Source organism: Suncus etruscus, chromosome 13, assembly GCF_024139225.1.
Source record: "Suncus etruscus isolate mSunEtr1 chromosome 13, mSunEtr1.pri.cur, whole genome shotgun sequence".
Classification (NCBI taxonomy): Eukaryota; Metazoa; Chordata; class Mammalia; order Eulipotyphla; family Soricidae; genus Suncus; species Suncus etruscus.
In genome coordinates, this window is record NC_064860.1 from 89,640,294 (window position 1) to 89,654,731 (window position 14,438).

At 36.2% G+C, this 14,438-nt stretch overlaps 1 protein-coding gene across 1 annotated transcript in view; it reads left to right on the forward strand.

The window, feature by feature from the left end:
• The window catches only part of LOC126025873 (T-cell receptor-associated transmembrane adapter 1), a 181,400-nt gene that overhangs the window by 82,489 nt on the left and 84,473 nt on the right, over positions 1–14,438 (forward strand). The window contains exons 5-6 of the mRNA XM_049785604.1: positions 5,435–5,496; positions 7,528–7,616. Coding sequence (XP_049641561.1) covers positions 5,435–5,496; positions 7,528–7,616 — 151 coding nt within the window. The remainder of the gene's footprint in view (positions 1–5,434; positions 5,497–7,527; positions 7,617–14,438) is intronic.

Below are 14,438 nucleotides of genomic sequence, written 5' to 3' on the forward strand. Positions count from 1 at the left end.
TGAACCACTTTAATAAAAAAAAGTGCAATAGCTCTAATAGAAAGTCTGATATGCACTATCTACTATTGACTATGTTCTCCTAGATTCTTGAGATTTCCTTTAAAACATACTACTCTACAATTGTTTTGTTTTGATCTGTTAGAAGGATAATATAGGAAATACTATACTGTCATATATTTTAATATATTATATACTCATGTATATAATTACATATTTAAATTCTTGCAATGACTAGCTTTATCATCTTTGGAAAATGCACATTAACAAACTTTATTTTTATCATACCAATTATAGTAATTCATAAACATACCAATTATAGTAATTCATCCACAAAAGATTGCCAATAAAAATATCCTGGCTTTATCGAAATAAAATCCTAGTTAAGGAAATTTTACCTAGTTTGAATTCATTCACTCCTAAAACTAGGAAAGAAAGGGGGTGGAGGCAAAAAAAAGTAGGAAAGAAAAGTTCAACATTTTTAATTTGCATATTATAACTCTTCAGTTTTCCTAAAACGTGTCAAGTCTCAGATACTTTTGAATGTTCTAGTCAGACATGGCACAGAAAGTTACTTTCATGATAAAAAAAAATAATCTCTTAGCTAGTCTTTTTCTGTCTTGACATTATTTTTTTATTTCTAGGTTAGAGACCCCCTTTCGGTGCCTTCTGTTAAATACACTGAAACAGACCTTGTCTGAATTTCAGAGACCCTTTCACCTCTAGTTCAGGATTGAAGATCCTTTGATCTATCTCATGAGCAGCTGTGCTCCCTGCACAGACATTCAATTGGATATCCACCTGAGGTCCTCAGTGTGACTACTGCCCCTCTTGTACCCAAAGTAGCCCTGTGTCCTCAATCTTCCATTTGTTGTACTGTACAAAGAAACACAAACCAAGCTCTACCTTGTGTGATTTCAAGTCTAGTAGATTCCTTCCTAAGTATTTATAGCTTTAAAAGAACTCTCAGGTTCCCCATATTTGATTCTTGGCTATAATTTTTGTCACACCACTTTTGTGCCAGTGCTACATCCTATCATTTTAGAACTCATGCTGTCTCTTCTTCCTAGTCTCTTTTTCCTCTAACTTTGGCAAAACACCTTTCCTAATAAGAGCTTCAAAACAGTCCCAACAGGAGTCAGAGGGAATTGCTGGCTTGGTGACATGAAGAACACCAACCTTGCAAGTAAATCATCATGGATTCAATCGACAGGATTGTCACATGCACCAGCACTGTGCTCCTAGGCAACATATTTGCTCACTTCTATTGTTCTAAGTTGACTTTATAGGGTTTTCCCAACCTGCCCCATGTGGAATCTTGGCAAGAGACCTGTTGCTAAAGAGTTTGCCAAAGCAAATAGATAGGGTCAGTTGATATTCTTCTTTGATATTCCTTTCCTGGCATTTGTTCCAACTTCTTTCTGTAGGGAGTCCTGTCTTCTCTAGACCTGCAGTAGCACCAGGAAAATAATTTATCTTAAGAGAAGTACCATATTTTTCTCTCTATAACATGCCCCTGACCATAGGACAAATATTTTTAGATGCTCTCCTCCCTGCACTCAGGCTTCAGCTCCAGGCAGTATTTGCTCCATAAGATGCATCTTTTGGGGGAGAGAAGTGCATCTTGTGGTACAAAAAATATGGTAACTCCTTCAGGGTTCCACAGGGATAGCACATTTGCCTTGCATTTGCCTTGCAAGCAACTTAGTTGGTTTCGATCTCTGGCATCCCAGATGGCCCCCCAAACTCACCAGAAGTAAATTTTGAATCCAGACCCAGAAGTAACCTCTGATTACTGCCAGGCATGGACCAAAACTCAAGACAAAATAAAAGAAGTAACTCCTTCAAATTCCATCTCTTGGCTTGGGTTAAGGCAATGAATTGGCTGGGATTTTGAAGTTGTCAGTCTGAAAGTGTGAAAAGAGAAACACAATTAGAATCGTAATGGTTGATCTGATGGGAAGTCAGACCTTATTATTTTCACTAAGACCCAACTACCAGGTTGGATTTTGTTGGACGTAGTTCTATTTGGGGGAGGAAAAACAGCATTTTCTGAATAGCCTGCTGCGTTTGTCCCAGATTAACAACAGACTTGGGTAATTCTAAACTTTTTGAGTTCATTAGAAATCTATGGTTAATAAAGGACCTGCCACATGGCAATTTAAAGGGACTAAGTTGAAGTTACGCTCTCGGAGCTATTTTATATCGGAGGAGGACTACAGATAGGTAAAAGAGAAAGCCACAACTCAGAGGTTTCATGATCACATTTTCATAACTACTCATCTGTCCTTGGATATTTATTTCATGAGACATCTGCTTCTTACGACTCAGGGTCACTCCTTTGGGTTTTCTCCTCCATAATTAGAGTTCCTTTTTCTTTGTTGAACCATAGACAAACTTCAAAGTAAATTCAGTGAAATTGTCCTTTATCTACATTTATTTCACAAATAATTTTAATCTTTTCATAGATTTATATAGCATTGATAGACCATGTAGACAAGATATATATGAGTGAAGCTATATCAACACATTATTAAGCAAGTTAATACCCAAACCAACTTCTGATAGACATCTTAGTTTGCTTTTTTCTTAATTTTTGATCCTTAAATTAGTTTTTTAAAAAAAGTCCTTTACTTTTAATTAGATATATGAAGACTAAATTTATGATTTGACCTTTGGGAACTGAAAAGAACAGTAGATATTAAATAGCTTAATATCCTGTCTTATAAATAATAAAATTGAAACTCGGGATTTATTTATAAGTCATTGAGGCAGAAATAACAATAGTTTAATGTTGAATTCACTTATTTACATTTATTTATATAAATTTATTTATTTAAAAATAAATTTTATTTAAATAAATTTATTATTTACATTTGTAAATAATAGGGTACCCAAGTTATTTTTAAAAGACTTACATTGAAATAATAAAATATAATTTAAAACAATTTTAAAAATGGCAATAATACAAGTGCTAGTAGAACATTTTGAAACTAGCAAAAGCTACAATTAATATTTAAATTTTTGCAGTGTAAGTAATTGTATTTATCAATTAAAGGACCATTTCAAGCAAGTTAAGCAAATGAGGAATCTAAAGAAAAAGCTTAAGCCCATGTTCCCTTTTGAACGTGTGCTTTCTTTCTATAAAAACTACCTTGCTTAGACCATGGCTTTTTTTTGTGGTGCCTATCGTTATCACTGGAATGCTCACTGGATATTTGACTCTTCTTTTTGTACTGTTGGGGTGTTTCACCTTCTTTTTCTCCTTCGTCTCTCAAACTGACGATGAGAGCCTCTAGAAGGATTCCGCCCATTTTCGGCATATTAAACTTTTACCCCAGTTTATTACTTTTCTCTTCTTCAAATAAAACCATATAACTTGAACTATCTAGTCCTGCCTCCTAGTTAGAGGGGGAAATAAGGGAGGGACCAAGACCAAGACTACTAAGTAGTAAGCTAGGTACAGAGGGGACCACAATTTCTCACAGCCCCGGGGTGAGGGAGGAGGATATGGGAGGTAGGACGAACACGGAGGTTCGCCCCCCTGATTTTATGTAAATGTGAACCTGTAATATTATTGTCAACAATATGTGAGCCACTATGATCAAAATAAAAATTATATTTAAAAAATATGGTTTAAAAAAATAATTACCTTGTTTTACTAAAAAAAAAGGAGAATCTGATTGGGCTCAAATCTCAGAGATGTGACAAACTCTGGGATACGGGTTTATTAACTAATATATTTTAATAGTAATTAATCTCCTGCACAGAATAATACCAAGCATTGATGCTTACAGTTCATTAGATATTTTCAATAGACTAGAGCTAGTTGGCATTGCTAAGTGATAAAAGTATATTTTAACTCATTGGTTATGAAACTGCTCCTGAATAATAGTTTATTTGCAGTGATTAATCATTTGAGACCTGCCTGTAGACACAGGGCACTGCATTATAAATCACATCTTATTTTCATTCATAGGGAATGAAATGATGTTCATTTTTTGGACATGATTTATCTTTTACAGGTTGTATCTGTTATCTATGGGCTAGGAAATGGATGGATTGTCTTATTAAAAATTCTTCACTGTTTGCTATGATATCTGCTGCATAGCCAGAGAAAAACCAGGAGTAGGTACTACTCCGCATCGCAATTCTAAACTATATAGAATTACCACTGTAAAGAAAGTTTGGGGATGATTTTACTTGTTATAAGAGAAGTAAAATTCCTGCCAATATCTGGTCTTTTCAAACCATTTCCTAGAGATATTATTTAATCTGTGTTTTTTTAGAAGATATCTAGTTATTATTTACATATAATGTATGTTCTGTCAGAAGTCTGGGGAGTAACATAGGTGTTCTATGCTGAGATAAGAGTTCTTTTTCCCTTTTGACACAATTCCTTTGACTCTCAGTGGTATGTAATCTTTAAACTAAAGCAGTTGGCGGTGTTTTATGAAATGCCATTTTCACTGCCTGATACATCCCTTTGTTCTCAGCCTGCCATTGTCAAACTGGATACCAGGGTCATCGCCACTGTGTGGTCAGAATGGTAGGGTGCCTTCTGTAATCCTCATAGGATAAATCAGACCCCAGACAAGGCTCTAAGGAAATATAATAGAACATCCGAAGAAATTGCAGGATTTTAAGGCCAGTTTTGTATAACAGCACTCGGTTTTGCTAGCTAGTATCTGTATGTCTTTGGACAATTTGCTATGCTGCAAATTCTTTAATGGGAATTATATAATGTAACGGGAATTGAAAAACTACATCTATGCATCATATAAAACTTTGTGTGTGTGTGTGTGTGTGTGTTAATGTGTACATGTTCAAGGGGTCAGGGGCTCATCCTGGAGAGTATATACGAGTCTGTGGATATTGTGCTTCTAAAGTCTTGAAGAACTGGGACCAACCCTATGGTTTTAGGGGCCTCTAGAACCAAACCTGGTTATATTTGGGATACCTCCAGGGTATAGAAGCAATACTTGGAGAACCATGTGGTGCCAAGTATTAAAGTATGTCTTTTTAATAAAAATAAAATTAAAACCTAGGGGCTGGAGCAGTAAGGTGTCTGCTTCGCAAATGCTAGCCTAGGATGAACAGTGGTTCTATCTCCTGGCATCCCAAAAGATCCCCCCAAGTCAGGAGTGATTTCTGAGCACATATCCAGGAGTAACCCCTGATTGTCAAACAGGCATGACACCCCCAAAAAAACCTAATACCTAAAATTAAAGTGTATTTGTACCTTTGACCAGATATGAAGCATATACTACATGCCCTATTGTTCTGGTTCCTCATAAGACTTTTTTTTGAAGGTTAATGAACCCCAGTATAAAGATTTTACAATTATGTACTGTAGCAATAACAAACCAATATTGAATTTAATTACTGAGATATGTGTATAGTGGATTATAAATTAAGATTTTTTTTATTATTTTAGGGAGGATGAGAATTACATTGAAGACAATCCAATATATGGTAACTTAGATAATGTGATACCAGGTAAGTTTGTTTATATCCTGAAATTAAATTTGCCCAGAAAGTAATAACTTTCCCTATAATTCAACAAATAATTTGAAGTTGCTGATTTGTTACACCAACATTTAAATATCCTAGTAGTAGCTAAATCCAACTATAAAATAAATCTAACTCTATTTATTATCTTATTTAACATTTTTCAAAGCTACCTATTATAAAATGTATTTAAACATTTGCTATAACTTAGAATTCTGTTTTTCTAGTCATAAAATTTCACTTTTGTCTTAAAGAGAATATAGGAAGATTATTATTATTATAATGATTGTTGACACAAAGAATATATGAAAGGAAGCTATTTCTAGATATATTTCCTATTTCTAGAAAATAGTCCAGGGAAGAAGCACTTTGTGCTCTGTATACAAATGCAAATCTACAGTAACTAATTGGAACAATGAACAGTTTCTTTGGATGACCTTGTTTAAAATTGACCTTTGTAAAATATAAAATATAGGTCTAGATCAGTGGTCCTCAAACTATGGTCCATGGCCACATATTGTATTTGTATCTGTTTTGTTTCTTCATTGCAAAATAAGATATATGCAGTGTGCATAAGAATTCGTTCATAAGTTTTGTTTTTACTATAGTCAGACCCTCCAATGGTCTGAGGGACAGTGAACTGGTCCCCTGTTTAAAAAGTTTGAGGACCCCTGGTCTAGATTGACACAAAGTGGGAAAAGAGATTAAATAAATTACTGATTGATCATATTTTTTGTTCTTATTAGCAATTGCTATGCTACTCCTTTCATCCCTTCTTACACTGAACATCTAAATAAGTATTGATCAAACTTTTTCCAACTGTGGTCTGCCTCTGACCTTTCTTCATTTCTGTAACCTCATGTCCTACTAGTCTCATACTGTGGTCCCCCATTTATCTTATTTTTACTTGTACTTTGCTGAGAATATCCTGGGATCTAGGTGGAGGATTTAGGTCTCCTATTGAAAAAGTTATCTAAATTACAGCCTAAAAATCACCCTCAAATTCCTCAAAAAATAGAACCTTCCCTAATTTTAGAGTTCTGTAAGAAAAAAAAAGTCATGAGGTAATAAACCCCTAGCGCACCATATTATACCACAGGCATTTCTTAACAGACTTAAGACAATGGCTTGAACACAGATTCTAGTTATTAACTAAATTTGTCTGAATCTCCACATATCAAGACAATATGGACTTCTACAGTTAAAATAATATAATTATATAGAATTCAAGAACTTATTGATAATCTTTCCCTTTCATTCTAAATTGTTCTCTCACCACTGTGCTCTGGGAAATCAGAAACTAATTTTTAGAAATATACTCTTCAAGGAATAGAGAGGTAGTATAGTCATTTCAAATTGACCTGTGCTGATCTAAGTTTTGATAATTTCATTTGCCTTTGTGTTGAAGCAAGTAATATGAAGTCAATTTATATGTATCTCCATGGGGTCAGGCTATGGAGGTAGATGGGAAATTGGGGACACAAATTAAAGGATGTCACATAGGGGATGGACTGGTGTTTGAATATATTTAAAAAATTTTTTTTGCCATGCCCAGTGGCCTCAGGTCTCTTGGCTCTGTACTCAGAAATCACTTGTGGCAGACTCAGGGACCATATGGGATGCCAGGTTTGGGGTAGATTTGGTCAAAATTAAGTCAAATGCTATGCTATGTGCTATGCTATTGTTCTGGCCTCATAGTGTTTGAATATTTATTTTATTTTATTTTATTTTATTTGCTTTTTGGACCAAACCCAGTGATGCTCATGGGTGACTCCTGACTATGCACTCAGAAATCACTCCTAGCTTGGGGGACCATTTGGGATACCTTGGAGTTGAGCCTCGGTCTGTTCTAGGTTAGCAAGTGCAAAGCAAAAGCCCTATTACTCACACCACTGTTCTGGCCCCTGAACATCTTATTAAATAATGATATTATCATAAAAACTAAAAAGAGAAAGTATTTTAATTTGGATCAGAATTTTAATTTTTCCATGGCAAATTATTGTTTTCTAATCTCCAAAGAAACAATGGATGAAAATTGCTATGAACAAATGAAAGCCCGACCAGAGAGTTCCGTAAAAGAACTACAAGAGGCTAACCCACTTGCACAGGTAAGTGTGCTCTTGGATCCAAGGTCAAATTTATACTAAGTTAAAGCTGGGCTTCCTGTTGCAAGGACACATAAAAACATTCTTCTGAGTACATTGAAATGTTTTAGTTTTTCTAACAATGTCAAGTTCAGTGGTAAGTTTGATTTAGTGGTAAGTTCTGGATACTAAGGTCTAAAGTGCAAGTCAAATGTAAATAAGCAGCATAAAAACACAATACAAAAATGCTTTCTGCACACCTGTATTCATTGCAGCACTATTTACAATAGCCAGACTCTGGAAACAACCAATATGCTCTTCACAGCTAAAGAAACAGTGGTACATATACACAATGAAATATTATGCAGCCTTCAGGAGAGATGGAGTCATGAAATTGTCCTATACATGATGGACATAGAAACTATTATGCTGAGTGAAATAAGTCAGAGAAAGAGAGATAGATAGAGAATAATTTACTTGTCCATGGTGTTTTTTTTTTTAATTTTTTAAAAAAAAAATTTTGGCCCCTCAACTATGGGTTTTAAGAAAAATAAAAGACATTATTGTAATAATACCCAGAGATGTTAGAGATGAGGCTGAAAGGGCCAGGCCACGATACAAAGCTCACCACCAAGAGTGGTGAGTGTAGTTAGGAAAATAACACACTACCAACTGTCATAACAATGGTAGTGAGTTAGAGATGTAGAACACAGGGGGGGGTGGGGGGGGGGGTTGTGGAATGGGGTCCATTAGTGGTGGGAATGTTGCACTGGTGAAAAGGGGTTTTCTTTTTACAACTGAAACCCAAATATAAACATGTTTGTAATCATGGCACTTAAATAAAGATATTTAAAAAATAAAATAAACAGCACTCAGAACACATTGGAAGGGTTAAATTGTGTACAAATAAATAGATCATAGATATGAAGGAAATGGTGCATTTTCTTTCTAGATGTTCAATGAGGCCATTACCTTCAGAGTAAAATATTGCACCTGTCATAGAGATAAATATAAAAATTGGCACAGGTCTAATGTTAACAAGATTTAGTTAGCTAGATTTAGATGTCAGATGAGAGTATAAAAGGAAGAGCAGTAGAGAGAAAAGGGGAGGAAAAACTTTAGTTATGTGTGTTAATGGTTATACTTCTATTTTATAAGACAGGCATATGTGAATTTAATATAATGTCTAAAGATGCGTTTTTTTAATAAATTTATTTTTAATTATGAGAACAAAGATGCAAAGAAAGAGGAAAAGGTAAAGTTACAAGTGGAAGGATAATCACCCATAAACAGAATTCTCAGTAGTCCCATTGCTGATACCTTAATTTTGAACTTTCAGCCAAAGAACATCAAGAAAAATAAAATAGACCCATGTACAATTACTTTGTCCCTCAAGTCTCCAGATTGTAGTACATTATAACATTTCTTAGCAGTACACAAAGCAATCTAAGGCCATAAAACTTATGTAACTCCTTAAACATTGAAGTCATAGTATTTTCTTACATTTCCTTGCACATGCTTATTAGTTTAAGTTAACCTCAAAAGTTTAAGTTTTTTTTTTTAAGGATTAGTCAAAGAAGCACCATAAAAACGGTGTTAGAGTTGCAGTTTTTGTTTGCATAGGCCCACCAAAATATGAGGGACATGGAAAGGAAAATCCTTGGCCTAAATACAAGGAGACCCTACCCCTGAAGTTTCCTGACAGAAGACCAACTCTAGACTCCAGGCAAACAAGTTTGTCCAATCCAAGTCATTGTCTGTAGTGCCAATACACTTTTATTTTTCACAGTCTCTGTTGTTGGTATCATGTTTCTGTATTAAAGATCCTGAAATCTGCATATCCTAAATTGAAGTCAGGATGGTGTAGAGCAGGTGTCTCAAACTCGCAGCCCACGGGCCATTTGCAGTCCTCTGTACAACATTTTGTGGCCTGCGGCCTGCCTTAAAATATCGCAGTATTCGCAATTATTCGCTTACTGAACAGTCGCAATAAAAATCACATTAGTAAGAAAAATCGCATTAAACATTCGTATACCCCGAGCAGTTTCGTTCGGGGTATGCAAATGTTTAATGCGATTTTTTGCTATTTTTTTCTTACTAATGCAATTTTTATTGCGAATATTCGGTAAGCAAAATCCCTTATGCGGCCCTGCCTCACCCTGACTTTGCCTCCTGCGGCCTCCAGGTAAATTGAGTTTGAGACCCCTGGTGTAGAGCATCCTCTAGTTTCACCTCACAATAAAAGGGCAATGCAGAGAGCCCTGTCCTGTAAGCAGGTCGTTGTTGTCAAGTCTTCTTAGTGTTGAGGGAAGTTTCTTTTGAGCAGGTCAATGTCAGAGGAGCGGTAGGGTCTTCTCTGGGAGAGAATTGCTTCCAAATAATGTTATAAATGACCTTGGATGTTTCATAGTTAGCTTCCCTGGTTCAGGGGTGAATGGAGAATGCCCATTCTTCTGAGGTCTGTGCCAGGTCATTATGTCAATGTTCAGGGTGTAAGGACCCATTGCTCTACAAGATTTCTGTGTTCCTACCGCTATTAGATAAGAACTTATTTGTATGTATAGTATTTTTCCATTTTAATGTGCCTATGCAAAAAGGAACAATGCCACATGGCATTATAGGCCCATATGGGGGCTGCAAGAACAAGTCCAAAAATCCCCATTACATGGTTAAACATTAGCATTAAACTGATGACTCTTTCACCAAAATTTCCTCATTGAACAGCTCACAGAGAGAAGAAAAGATAAAAAGTGGGGAAAATCTTGACTGTATAAGAGAATATTTAGTAAGAGTTATAGCTGTCAAAGAAAATAGACATAAAATATTCAAAAGCCATACGTGTCCATTTTATGTCTTTTGAAATAGTTGGGGGTCGTTAAGTCCAGTGCACCACTTTGGTGTGTGATTAGGACCATGCAGTACTGAAGTTAAACAGGGTAAATGGGGGGTACTGATGCTTGGGGGTGATAGAGTTAAGGAGTGAAAATTTGCTTTACAGGGGTGTGCGAAAATGCAGAACACCAGATGGACAGTATATAAAACATAACTAAAGGGTAGGATATATTATTAATATATTCCCCCACGCGGTTTTGAACACGTAGACTGGTAAGAAATTGCCAGAGACTGCCTTAGTAAAAATGAGCAGCTCTCACCACCCCCCAATTTGGACCCACCTTTTCTGATTGCCTGGGCTGGCTCCCAGGGAAGGCCTGGAGGCCGGGGAGCAGGAGAGGGGACAGCTAAGGGTCTACCAAGGCTCCCAGCACCCCCAAACTAGGGAGAAGGCCTTCGACCTGGGGTCTCCCCAGACCCCATGCCGGCTAGAGCTAGCCTCCAGATCAAGAAAAGATTCAGTAGAGAACCGGAAGCCAGGATTTACCCTCCCTGCTCCCCTCTTCACTGGGGAAAGGGCAGGGAAAGCTTGGGATCCCCTCCAGGAGAGACCACCCAACACCCACATTTTCTGGCCGCCTGGACTGTAAAGAGTATTTATAATGCAAGCAATTCATGCATGGCTTATGTGAAGGATAGGCAGGATGAAGCTGAAAGAGTTCCTCATTTTTCTTCCATTATCAGTTCAGCAACCTCAGACACAACACTTCAGCCTACATGATGTCAAAATGTGAAAATTTCAGTTAAAACTCCTTTGTTTTCTCCTTCCAGACCTTTCTCCTTCACCCATATGCTCTTACCAATTGCCAGAAATAGTGGTAGGGCCTTCATTTCCCTTGCAGTTATTGTGTGTCAAGCTCACTTTATTGTCTTATTATCTTAGATTCCTATGAGGGAAACAGCACTATTATTCCTACTTGACAGGAACTTGCCCAAGAGGAAAACTTTGCCCTAGAGCTTTTATACACTGAGTGAGGAGTCAGAGTCTAAGCTTTATCTTGACTAACAAAAAACATTCTCCTTCACCACTGATAGGTCACATCTTGGAAATTTCCAAAAAGGTAGATTCTTTTTCTCTTTTTTTCTTTAGATGAATACCCTCAGAAAATCAGTATTCTTAGCACTTTTGTTAAGAAAAATAAAATTGTGAGATTTAAACAAAAATGCACCATATGATTATATTTTAAAACATCTTTAGATAAGTCTTAAAATCTTCAAGTTATTATGCATAGTAAATCTATTATCATAAAGACTATGTCTCCTAAATAAGGCTTAAATACATTCACATTATTTGAAATTTAGAATTTTAATTTAAAAGAACTGAGAGTTCCAAACAGCAGTTGATATTTAATACACGAGTTGTTCAGATTAGCTTTATTTGAGTTGAATCTGATATTTTTTTCAAGTGGAAATTAAGTTATACTTTAGAATGTCTTTAAAAGTTTGCAATTTTAGGACAGAAATTAGGACAGGATGCCCACCTGCTGTACATGTGTGAAGTCCTCAACATAGAAATATTTTTCCTCTATATTAAAATTTATATTTTTAAATCTACTTCTAAAATAATTGGCCTGTTTTTATTTTTTCTCAGTTCTGTTATATTATCATTATCAAAAATACTGCCCAGTTAGCTAATATAATAATGACTCTGTTGTTTTTGTTCAGTTACTAAAACATAAGAAACATTATAAAAATCATTGTATATTTTTCTGAACAATAAGATATAAATTATTTGTGTTTAAAAAGGATGTTGAAGGACTGGAGTACTAGTACAGTGGATAAGGTGCTTGCCTTGCAAATGGCAAACCCATTTCGATCCTCAGCATCCCATATGGTCCCCTGTGCTCTGCCAGGAGTGATTTCTGGGCTTAGAGCCAGGAGTAATCCCTGAGCACTGTCAGGTGTGGCTCAAAAACAAAAATAGCTAAATACAATCTATAAGTTCTTATTTTAGAATCTAAGTCTACTACTATCAATTAGTAAACTAGGGTCAGGAAATTTAGAAATAAAATTAGTTCACAAGAAATTCCATATGCTAAAAAAGAGTTTCTTCTAATTTCAGGAATTCTAGATGAATCCTATAGGACACAAGTATGAGCTTGCTCTTTTTGTCTTCATCTCAAAATCTCTAAAGTTTTGTTCTATATCAGAAAGAACTCCTCACCATTCTGGGGTGTTTTTTTTTGGGGGGGGCACACCCGGTGACGCTCAGGGGTTACTCCTGGCTATGCGCTCAGAAATCCCTCCTGGCTAGAGGGACCATAAGGGACACTGGTGATCGAACCATGTCCGTCCTGGATTTGATCGAACCATGTCTGTCCTGGATTGGTCACATGCAAGGCAAATGCCTTACTGCTGTTCTATCACTTTGGCCCCAACCATTCTGAAGTCATTAGACTTTTACTGAGAAAATAGAAAAGTCGACTTAGACTTTGGTCATTATGTATCTTTCAAAATCTTGATCCCAGGCCCCACATTTTCCCCCAGAACACTCACCCCCCAAAAGAACAAAGGAAAAAAAAAAACAATAAGCAAACGGGAAAACTGTTCCATGAGCTGGAGCACATGCTCTGCATGCTAGAGCAGTGGATTCAATCTCTTGGCATCACCTGGCCCCCTGAATACCATTTCATGACAAATTTTGAGAAAGGAGTAGACCCTGAGCACCACTGGGTCCCCAAAACAAAAACAAAACAAAACAAAGCAGAATAAAAAGGCAAATCAAGAAAATCTGCTTTGTTTTTCTAATTCTTAAACTGATTCTAACTATCTTCAATTATTTCTATTTCTTTCCAGAGATGTAAGTCCTTTTTGCCTCGCACTATATATTTTATATCCAGCAATCTGACAGAAAAAATTCTCTGGAAGACATAAATGACTTACGCATAGTGTATTGTCATTTCTTAATGTGCAGTCTTTGCATTCTGCAGCACTTGATATAAACTTAATTATTGATCAAACAGACTTATTTGGAATGCTTTCAATTATGGGTACAGAACCCCAATCACAGTAGCATAAAAGGGGACTCCTTTTAATGACTCCTGTAAGAGATGTAAGCATAGGCTTTGAGTTTTAGATGACTAACAAAGAGAGCTCTTCTTCATTATCAATTTAATTTTATTCTGTTGTCAATAGATTATTTCATTGAAGCTGGGATAGTCCTGGTAGACCTCAAGTTTTTCACCTAATTCCAGGAAAAGATAACTTTACAATAACTATATTTTACATAAGTTCCAAAAGATGTCATAGAGTAGGTTTTACTAAAATCATATGTCCATTCTTGGGATGGGAACCAGGGGACTGGATTGTATGATTTGATTTATCCTGGGTGACATGCTTATATGTGCTCGATGTGGGGGTACAGCATTGTAATTGACAGACACTTCAGAGACATTTAGAGGAAGAGAAATCTTCCAAGGAAAAATGAAGAATTGATATAATACAGTCAAAGGCAAAATAGATAGCCACCCATTGTATAAACAAGTGAAATTTAGTTTTTTATGAATCCCACTGATCTCCTCTACTATGCAGAAGCAGCACAGATAAAAACAGGCAGTTTGTGCAGAGCTAAGAAAATTTTGAGTGTTTCTAGAAATAGAGTGTATGTAGGGAAGCAGTGGATTTAAATGAAAAGGTGGGGTGCAAATATCAAGAGCCTTAGTAGTCGGGCCGGAGCGGTGGTGCATCTGCCTTGCATATGCTACCCTAGGATGAATGATAGTTAGATCCCCTATAGTCCTGTGTGGTTTTCCAAACCAGGAGCGATTTCTGATGCATAGCCAGGAGTAACCTCTGAGCATCACCTGGTGTGGCCCCCCCCCAAAAAAAAAGAGCTAATAGAAAAGACAGAAGATTTCATACCTGCCAGCTACCCAACTTCAGTTACCTTTCTTCTTCTAAATCTTAAAAAAAAAAAGTTAAAATCTAGGGGGTTTTTGGATAATTGATCACTTA